This window comes from Crocuta crocuta, unplaced genomic scaffold (genome assembly GCF_008692635.1).
Source record: "Crocuta crocuta isolate KB4526 unplaced genomic scaffold, BGI_CrCroc_1.0 scaffold132, whole genome shotgun sequence".
NCBI lineage: Eukaryota > Metazoa > Chordata > Mammalia > Carnivora > Hyaenidae > Crocuta > Crocuta crocuta.
The window spans coordinates 2,565,614-2,575,662 of record NW_027528611.1 but is presented as its reverse complement, the minus strand read 5'-3'; the positions used below and the strand labels follow the sequence as shown (position 1 = coordinate 2,575,662).

Sequence of the window (10,049 nt, the reverse complement as noted above, 5' to 3'; positions counted from 1 at the left end):
ATCAGAAACTGTATTCTAGTAAAATAAAATTCCCAGGGGATTCGCGAGCACATTCAAATGGGAGAGGCACTGGGCTCTTCTACGTACGTGCGTTTTCGAAACTTTCCATAATCAGAAAGTTGTGCGGTTTGGCTGTGGTTTTCCAAAAGTGTCTAGCCCGTTCCCAGGCCGATCTTCCTGCCGAGGCCCCGGCGTTGGAAGGCCCTAGGAGGGCTCCGTCCCGCGCGGGAGGCTCTGGGGACCACCCGGCGCGGCCCCGGCTTCCCCCCTCCCCCGCCCCTGCAGGGCNAGCGCAGGCGCCGCGCTGGGGCCACCGAGATTGGGTGCCCGGGATGAGCTTCACCCGGAAAAAGGGCTTCTACAAGCAGGACGTCAACAAGACCGCCTGGGAGCTGCCCAAGACCTACGTGTCGCCGACGCACGTAGGCAGCGGGGCCTATGGCGCCGTGTGGTGAGACCCCCGGGCCCGCGCGCCGCCGGGGGGCGCCGNTGCAGCCTCCCGACAAGCCGGGCGGGGCCAGCGCCCCACTTCCCAGACCCGCCTTGGGGGTCCCCTCCGCCTCTGGACCGTCGGGGCCGCTCGCCCACCGCCTTGAGCGAGGACCCCAAGGCTCAGAGTCCTGCGGGCTTGGCAGACCCTCGCGGGGGCTCTTCCTGGGCCGAGCGCTTGGGGCTGGGAGGAGGCGACAGGGCAGCGGAGCACGAGCAAGAAGCCTCAGGCTGTGGCAGAGGCTGGCCTGCGGCCACTACCCACTACGGGCGCCATCTCACTTTTGTCATTTTGTCACTTTGTGGGGTCTCCGTGGGTTGAGTTAGGACTGGGTCTGGTTCTCCGGGACTTGAATCTTACGGGGGACCCCAGTGTTCATCCAGGCGAATCCCTGTTGTAACAAGTGGGTACATGGAGGCCCAAAGAGGGAGACGTGACTTGCCCAGTTGCCAAGAGGGAGCTTCCCTCCGGGTTCTGGATCCTTTTGGCATTAGCTTGTCTGCCCAGTGCGGTGCGCCCCTCTCGGTTACTGCCCGTCCCCTCTGCCACCCCCGACCTGTCACCACGCCTGAGGCTGCTCCCAGGAGTCCGGAGTGGTGGGCTCCTTGCCTCCCAGCCTAGCCCCCTGGCCAGGAGGGANCCCAGGATGCGGAGCGGAGGCTACTGGGCAGGAAAGTCACAGCCCGAGCACCTTCCTGTGCCCTACAGCTCCGCCATCGACAAGCGGTCAGGGGAGAAGGTGGCCATCAAGAAACTGAGCCGGCCCTTCCAGTCGGAGATCTTTGCCAAGCGGGCCTACCGGGAGCTGCGGCTGCTGAAACACATGCAGCACGAGAATGTAGGCTGGGGCCTGGGGTCTGCTCCGGAGAAGGGGAGGGGGTGGTCCCTCCGGGTGTGGGGGTGCTGGCCTGACAGGGTGCAGAGAGCTCAGCACAGGGCCAGGAGAAGGGGACTCGCCTCCCCGCCCCTCCCACTCCTGTTCCTCACCTCATTAAAAGGAGGTGCCAGGTCCCGCCCCGCCTACTTCCCAGGAAGGGTGAAAAGGATAGTTTTGGCAGTGGAGCAAAATGAGCTTTGCAAGGTGCAGACATGCTGTTTCACTGTTATGAGGAAATGGGCACAGAGGAGCTTGTGATTTGTTCTAGATCTCAGAGCCCGTGGTGTGCCTTCCCCCNGTGCCTTCCACAGCGGCCCTGATAATAACAATAGCCGTAGATCCCTGAGCACTTACTAGGTGCTAAGTGCTTTTCTCAGAGCTTTGCAGAGACTAATTTGTTAATCCTCACAATATTACGTGAGTTAAGTGCTATTAGTCCCATGTACAGAAGAGGAGACTGAGGCACGGAAAGACTGAGAGGTTATGTGGTTGGTTAGTCGGTGCTGGGATTTGAACCTAGGCAGCCTGGCTCTGGGGCCTCAGTGCAGAACCATGAGAGCATCTTGTCGGCCAGAAAACAGCTGGGAAAACTAGCCACCCGGCTCTGGGCCCCACAAACTTTGCTCCAGGATACCTAGCTCGGAGGGCGAACATTTAAAATCATGATTTCAAAAACACTGGGCACATGTTAAGCCCCATTCCTCTTCAGCAAGCCCCTCCCCAGGACCCCCGTGAGGGAGGGCGAGGTGTCGCCCCTGGATTCCTTTTCTGCCCGGTTTACTGCTTCTGCCCTTTCACTGCCTCCTGCTGGAGATGGTGTGTTAGAGAAGGGCCGGTGGTCACACGTGTGGCTGGGGGCCCAGGGGAGCGGGGAGAGAGGGCTGTGGCCGCTGCCCAGCCTCACTGGCAACCTTCTCCCCAGGTCATCGGCCTCCTGGATGTCTTCACCCCAGCCTCCTCCCTGCGTGGCTTCCATGACTTGTGAGTCGGGCCACACTGGGTTCCGGGGCGTCTGCAGGCCTTATTTGCCCCTCGGGAGCAGGCTGGGGGGAGAGTCCAGACTTCTCTCTTCTGGGTGGGGGGCTTCCCGTCCTGCTAGTCTCTTTGGGCTGTCCACTGATGCGTGATTCTTTCTAGAGAGTCTTTCAGCCAGGGGTGGAGAGAAAGGCAGGCCGGAAGGGTTGGGAGGGGCTCTGCGGGGCGCTTGTCTGACTCAGAACAGTCTGCTTATCTGCTTCACTTATCACCCGCTTGAACACCACCAAGNCCCCCGCCATTCTGGGGGGGCCCAGGTGGGGGTCTGGGCCCGGAGCGAGGAGCGATAAGGCTTGGCTGCCTCTGGCTGATGGGGGGTTCGACAGAGTCACACAGAACCAGAAGATTTAGGTGTTAAATGCAGGACTTTGTCAGGCACTTAGACCAGTGTCTGGTCTAAAACATTGGAGCCTTTGGGAAGATGGATTTTTTTCCCACCAATCTCCTTCCTTCCTTCCTTCCTTCCTTCCTTCCTTCCTTCCTTCCTTCCTTCCTTCCCTTTCCTTTCTCTCTCTCTCTCTTTCTTTCTTTCTTTCTTTCTTTCTTTCTTTCTTTCTTTCAAGTTTATTTATTTATTTTTGAGAGAGAGATCAAGAGCAGGAAGAAGGGCTGAGAGAGAAGGAGAGAGAGAGTACCAAGCAGGCTCTGTGCCGTCCGTGCAGAGCCCCACATGGGGCTCGAACTCACGAATTGTAGGATCATGCCTGAGCTGGAATCAAGAATCAGATAGATGCTCAACCGACTGAGCTCCCCAAGCTGATCCTATTTCAAATGCAGCTGAAGGGCCCTTTGTTAGGATTCTTTTGTTTTATATTTAATGCAGTGATTCTGAATGGAGGGTTTTGGTTTGTTTTTTTTTTTTTCCTATAAAGCCAGCTGCTGGGCTTAGCATTTGGAATTTAAAGTGGACCAGCCCCCCAGGAAGGGTGGAGGTGCAGTTTCTAAATGAATATTCACAGTAGTGTGGTTGGTGCTCTATATATGGTCAAGTGCTGGGGACTGCAAGCTACCTCAGGAGGCTTCCCAGAGGAAGCAATGCTTGAACTCTGCCTCAAAGGATGAGTAGATGTTTGCCTGCCGTAAAGGTGCAAAAGGCATCCCAGGGCAGAAGGAACTGCACGGACAAAGGCCATGGTGCATGAAAGAGCCTGGAGTGTTGGGGCGATCGTGATAAGTTCACTGTGGCTGGGGAAGGCCAGTGGCTGGTCTGGTCCAGGGGAGAGTCCAGACTTGATCCCACAGGCGACCTCAAGTCCACAGGATTTGAACATTGGGGTGATGTGGTCAGATCAGATTTTGGGGTGCACTTTGGCAGGAGAGAGAAAGCCTGGAGAGCAGTGTCCCAGACCCTGACCTTGATCTAAATAAGGCAGGGGTGATGGGATGCCCAGGAGCAGAGCTGAGACCTGTCAAATGGTCCCATCTGTTGGGATGAAGTGGCTGCGGGAGGGGGACGTGGCTCAGGAGGCCAGGCTCCTGCTTGAAACACACAAGGTGGAAGAAGAACCGACCTCGGGAGAAAGAAGGAACTCCATTTTGGACACCACTTTTGAGGAGCCTGTGAATGTTCAGGCGTTTAGTCAACAATTGCAAACACGTCTGGAGCTCAGGAAGGTCAGGGCTAGGGTAGAACGTGGTATAATGCTGTTGACTCAGAGATCAGCAGAGAATCTTGAGGAGGTGTTAGACTTTGCAAGAGGTCCAGTAGGAAGAAAGGGAGCCACAGGTGTGTGTGGGTGGGGTGGGGGTGGGGGTCGTTGGTGATCTCGATCTGTGCAGTTTCAGAGGGGTGGAAGCAGACACCAGGTTGTCAAGGGATTGGAAGTTAAGGCAGTGGGTCAAGAGGCATGGACCACTCTAGAAGTTTGGCTGCAGAGGGAAAGAGGGAGAAAGGGTGGTTATTTGAAGAACCAAGTCAAGGGAAGGTGGTTCTAGCACAGTGAGGCTTCAGCAAGTTCATCAGCAGAGAAGAAAGACCCAGGGTCCATGTAGAAGTGAAAGACAACACTGGGGAGGGGACTGTGCATGGACCAGAGGCCCCCATCGGGGAGGGTGGATGATCAGGTAGAAGAAAGTCTCAGAAAATCACAGGCTCATAGAGTTGGCCTTCATCACATCCTTTTTTTTTTTTTAAATATTTCTTTTTAAAAATTGTTTTTAAGTTTGTTTATTTTGAGAGGGAGTGAGCGAGCTGGGGAGGAGCTGAGAGGGAGAGAGAGAGAGAGAGAGAGAGAATCCCAAGCAGGCTCTGTGCTGTCAGCACAGAACCCAATGTGGGGCTCGATCTCACAAATCAGGAGATCACAGCCTGAGCCAAAATCAAGAGTCGGGTGCTTAACCGACTGAGCCACCCAGGTGCCCCTTTAATATTCCTTTTTAAATCATATTTTGTTCTGGGCTTTGCTGTTACGACCTTGAGCAACAGCTTTATTTTGCTGACCTTGACCTGTTTTGCAATCCCATAGGGGGGTACAATGGCTCAGCTACTCCTTCTTCCTTCTTCTGCCCTCCTGGAAAGTGTTTTATTATTTCCTTCTTGGAAGGGCACACATTCTTGGTTGTTTGTGGAGTTCTCCCAGCTGGGCATGACCCTCTGGGGACGGGGGCTGGTGGTGGTGGTGGTGTGATATTTGAACCAAAGCAGAGGGAAATGCTGGCAGATGTTTCTAAAGTCACAGCTGTGACTTTCTGTGGGGCGTGGAAAAGGGCAAGCCGAGGGCACCTTTGAAGAGAGGGAACACGGCTCCATTTGGTTTTCCTGAGCACGCACCAGCTAGAATGCTTCCCCTGAGCTCTGCCAGCCAGTGGCCCCGGGACCAGGCCGAGAGCCAGAAGCCAGGAGGCGCATGTTGAGGTCCAGCTGGCTACGGTGGGACCCATTCTTGCACACAGAGCCCACCTCTAAGGGCTCTGTTCTGCCCCAGCTCCTTTGCATGTCCTATGACCTCAGACCTGAGGCTGGGTGGGACTGGGGACTGTCAAGGAGCTCTCATGCCTTGCAGCTACCTGGTGATGCCCTTCATGCAGACGGACCTGCAGAAGATCATGGGGATGGAGTTCAGTGAGGACAAGATCCAGTACCTGGTATATCAGATGCTCAAGGGTCTTAAGGTGCGTGGGGGCCTGGAAGGTGGCCGGTGCGGGGGGGGGGCGCCTTGGTGTTGAGACCTGAGGTTTGGAGAACACCGGGATGTGGGGGCTGGGAGAGCACACTGCGATGGGGTGGAGGAAGTTTGGAGCCGGCCTGAACCACCTATTGTGGAAGCACTCACTATTTGTGCGCGCGCTCTCTCTCTCTCTCTCACAGTACATCCACTCAGCTGGGGTCGTCCACAGGGTGAGTGCTCTCTCCGCTCTGGTCCTCAGAGGCCCCTCCACTCTCTGTACTCTCTCTGTGTGGAAGGATCCCCCACAGCCGGGGAGGAGGAGAGGAGAGGGGAGCCTGGCGTGTGGATTTTTTGGACCCAGCCTTGGCCCGGGAAGGGCTGCTCAGAAGAATGTTGTGTTCTGGGGAGCTCTCTGGATGCTGCAAACCAAGCGAGCCTTGAGCAGGGTGTTTCAGGCTCCAAGAATCAGAGTATCTTAGAGCTGGGTGGGCCCAGGAGGACACCTGGCCCCGCCCTCATTTTACACATGAGGAGCCGGACCCACAGAGAGGGGAAGGGGGGCAGGCTCCCCATCTCTGCCGCTCAGCCCAGTGCTTCCTCTCTCCTCTCATCTAGGACCTGAAGCCCGGCAACCTGGCCGTAAACGAGGACTGTGAGCTGAAGGTGAACGGGCACAGGCAGGGTCAGGGCGGGTGGGCCCTTCTCCCCCGGGGGCCCCAGAAGCTGCTCCAGGACCGTCTGCAGCAACTCTTTCTCCCTCTGTCCCCGAGTCATAGATCCTAGACTTTGGGCTGGCCCGGCACGCGGACGCTGAGATGACTGGCTATGTGGTGACCCGCTGGTACCGGGCCCCTGAGGTGATCCTCAGCTGGATGCACTACAACCAGACCGGTCAGTGGCCAGCGGCCCAAGGAGGGGCTGGGGGGTCTTCTCCGGAAGCTTCTCCGGGACCACTGTGGTCCCTGTGGGTTGAGCGACTGCTGGGCCCTGGTCAGCTGGGCCGAGTGACACTTCCTCCCCTCCCTCTGCAGTGGACATCTGGTCTGTGGGCTGTATCATGGCAGAGATGCTGACTGGGAAAACGCTGTTCAAGGGGAAGGACTGTATCCTTTGCTGGAAATGCCCACCTTCATCCAGGGGTTCAGTCCTGCAACAGACACTTTGTCGCTGAAAAACCTCTTTTTTGTTGTTAATGCGAAAGTGATACATGATCACTCTAGAGCAACTTTGTTTTATTTTTAATGCTTATTTATTTTTGAGAGCGAGTGTGGGGGAGGGGAGAGAGAGAGAATCCCAAGCCGACAGCACGGAGCCTGATGGCAGGGCTTGAACTCATGAGCCATGCGAGATCGTGACTGGAGCCGATATCAAGAGTCAGACGTCTGGGGCGCTTGGGTGGCTCAGTCTGTTGACCATCTGACTTAGGTTCAGGTCATGATCTCATCATGGTTCATGGGTTTGAGCCCTGCATCTAGCTCTGTGCTGGCAGCTAGCTCAGAGTGTGGAGCCTGTCTTTGGATTCTGTCTCTCTCTCTCTCTCTCTCTTTGCCCCTCCCCTGCTCACGCTGTCTCTGTCTCTCAAACATAAATTAAGAAAAAACACATTAAAAAAAAAAGAGATGCCTAACTCACTGAGCCGCCCAGGCGACCCCCACTCTACAATAATTTTTAAATGCAGGTAAGGGAATTGATGAGAAGCGCCACCTGTTGTTCCGGCACCGGGTAGAAAATACATCACGTTTTGGCGCCACACGCTAATGGAGCGCCTGTGTGTGCTGGGCAGGTGTTGAGACTATGTGGGGCTCCCACTGCCGAACTCAGTGTGTGGGGAGAGGGGTGGGGGATGGTGTTGAAGAAACAGATGAAGGTGGCTGAGCGGAATGGGAGCTGGGAAGGCAGAGGATCCAGGGGCATTTGTGGTGAAGCACTCTTAGCCCTGCCCGGTGGGTGGGAAGCTTCCAGAGGCCTGCGTCCCCTCTGGAGAGTGCATCTGGAGCCTGGATGGTTGCCGTCGAGCCTGGGGGACAGTGACGGAAGGGCGGCGGGAAGGGCGGCCTCAGAGCTGCCTGCAGAGAGTGAGGCTGAGCCTTAACCCACTGCCAAGACCTGGACCAGCTGTCCCAGATCCTGAAAGTGACCGGGGTGCCGGGTGCAGAATTTGTGCAGAAGCTGAACGACAAAGCAGTGAGTGGCAAATGGGTCTGGACTGGCCTTGGCCGTGCACTTGGCTAACCAGGGCTCACCCATTCCCTCCTTTGTGCCCTGGCAGGTGCTCTTGCCTTCATCCCACTTTGGACTTTGACCTGAACCTTCAGCCCCGTTCTGGGGCTTTTCTGGAGCCCCCCTGCCCTGTACCCCCACGGCCCGAGCCCTGAAGGGCTGACACATGGGGATCACTCAGTGCTTCTCTGTCTTCCAGGCCAAATCCTACATTCAGTCGCTGCCACAGAGCCCCAAGAAGGATTTCTCGCAGCTCTTCCCGCGGGCCAGCCCCCAGGGTGAGTCACCAGCCCTGCCTTCCAAGGGCTGCTGCCCTCTGTCCCCGAGGGTGGCTCTCCCAGGCCTGGGCTCTGAGGTGAGTGATCTGTCGCTGCAGCCACAGACCTGCTAGAGAAGATGCTGGAGCTGGACGTGGACAAGCGTCTGACGGCCTCGCAGGCCCTCGCCCACCCCTTCTTTGAACCCTTCCGAGACCCAGAGGAGGAGACAGAGGCCCCGCAGCCATTTGATGATTCCTTAGAACACGAGAAGCTCACGGTGGACGAATGGAAGCGTAAGAGCGGGGGGTCTCGGCTTCCATCGTCTCTCTCCTCTCTCTGCCTACAGCCTCTCTCTGCTTTGCCTCCGCCGTGTCCGCGCGTGGCCTCTGCCGGCCCCACCGCCCTCCTGGAGCACTACCCCTGTGTCCTTCGCTCTGAGCACGCACTGCCTCCTGTGCGCACTCCTTACCCCCGAGCTGACTTCCGCTCCGCCGTCCATCCGGGGAGGGGGCTCTCTTTGGCTTTCAGCACCACCCCCCAAACACACCTCGAGCCACCCTGTGTTTCCCAGAGCACATCTACAAGGAGATTGTGAGCTTCAGCCCCATCGCCCGGAAGGACTCACGGCGCCGGAGCGGCATGAAGCTGCAGTGAGAGCCTGGCCTGACCCTTGGCTGAGCCCAGGACCGCCACGCGGCACCGCCCGCCAGATGCTGCCCTTGGGACCAGTATCTGTTTGTCATGACTATAGTTACAGTTCTTGGATTGTAGCCTTCCAGGCGGAGGACACGGGGCCCTCGTCCTTGTGCAAGAAACAGGCCTTGTACACGCAGTATTCAGGGGTGTTGGTTGGGAGAAAACCGCCCCGGTCACAACCGGCCACATTAAAACGCCAATCTGGAGAATCGCCTGTGTGCGGGCTCCTTCCTTCGGGCTGAGGGGTGGGCAGGGGTCTGGGTGGTGATGCCTCATCTGTTCGCTAAGGCTGCTGTGACAAATCCCCGCAAACCAGAGGGCTTAAGACAGCGGGACCTTATGCCCTCACAGCTCTAAAGGCGGGAAGTCTGAAATCAAGGTGTCGGAAGGGCCGTGTGGCCCCAAAGATTTGCAGAGCAGAATCCTCCCTCGCTTCTCTTTAGCTTCTGGCGGCTCCTGGAATCGCTGGTGTTCCTGGGCTTGCGGTTACACCTCCCCCGTCTCTGCCTCTGTCTCCCCGTGGCCCGCTGCCCTCCGCATGTGTCTGGCCTCGCCCGTTCTTAAAAGAACACCAGTGATTGAATTTCAGGCTCCCCCTAATCCTGTCTGATCTCATCTCCGTCCTTGCTAATTACGTCTGCTGAGACCCGATTTTCAAATCAGGTCACGTTCGGAGGTTCTGGGTGGACACGGCTTTGGGGAGGACACTACTGAACCCACTACAGATGGCCACAAGGGAGGGGCTCCTTCCTGGGCCCTGCGCTCTGCTGAGGGGGCCAAACGTGTTTAGCTGCTAAATTAAGGGAGCTGCAGAGAGAGCTGCAGCTGCTGAGACATTGCATGCAGGTTATTTTGGGTGAGTGATAAGCAATCAAGAAACAATAGCAGGCTCGGCTGACAGAGAGCTGCAGGAGGCAGCAGCGGGCTTTCTCCAGGCTTTCTGGAAAACGGTTCCACTCGGGCCTCCTCTTGGGAATGATCCGTCTCTCCCAAGCTTTCACCCGACAATGGCGAGGTTTTTCTGTTTACATCCGAAGAGCTTTGGCCGGAACAGATTCCCGCGTACAGGGAAGGAGCCAGGAGCCTGGCCTTGTAGGCCCAGCCCTGGGGCCCGGGTGAAGATCTAGATTCCTAGGCCCTACCCCTGAGACTCTGATTTGGCAGGTCTGAAGTTGAGACCTGAGAACTGCTGAATGAAGGCGTGCCTCACCCATGCCCAGGGATCCTGATGAACATCAGATGGGATTTAGGAAAACATTTGGTTGGGTTCAGTGACATTTGTCAAGAGGCCTAAATCAGCAACCCATGGTGGGAGTCTGGGGGACTTACTTGGGCTTCACACACTCATTTTACAGAGGTTAAGA

At 56.9% G+C, this 10,049-nt stretch overlaps 1 protein-coding gene across 2 annotated transcripts; it reads left to right on the top strand.

Annotated features, from left to right (window-relative positions):
• Nucleotides 1-292: 292 nt before the first annotated feature.
• MAPK13 (mitogen-activated protein kinase 13) lies at nucleotides 293-8,894 on the top strand. 2 transcript variants are annotated; one of them, XM_077754902.1, is made up of 12 exons: nucleotides 293-451; nucleotides 1,199-1,328; nucleotides 2,290-2,348; nucleotides 5,405-5,513; nucleotides 5,710-5,739; nucleotides 6,125-6,172; nucleotides 6,286-6,400; nucleotides 6,541-6,612; nucleotides 7,614-7,693; nucleotides 7,929-8,007; nucleotides 8,106-8,282; nucleotides 8,561-8,894. In XM_077754902.1, exons 1-12 carry the CDS (start codon nucleotides 333-335, stop codon nucleotides 8,641-8,643), a joined length of 1,101 nt encoding a protein of 366 aa, XP_077611028.1. In that variant the 5' UTR covers nucleotides 293-332; the 3' UTR covers nucleotides 8,644-8,894. The 2 variants fall into 2 exon arrangements, with proteins under 2 accessions (XP_077611028.1, XP_077611029.1); XM_077754903.1 differs by lacking the exon at nucleotides 5,710-5,739.
• The last annotated feature ends 1,155 nt before the right edge of the window (nucleotides 8,895-10,049 follow it).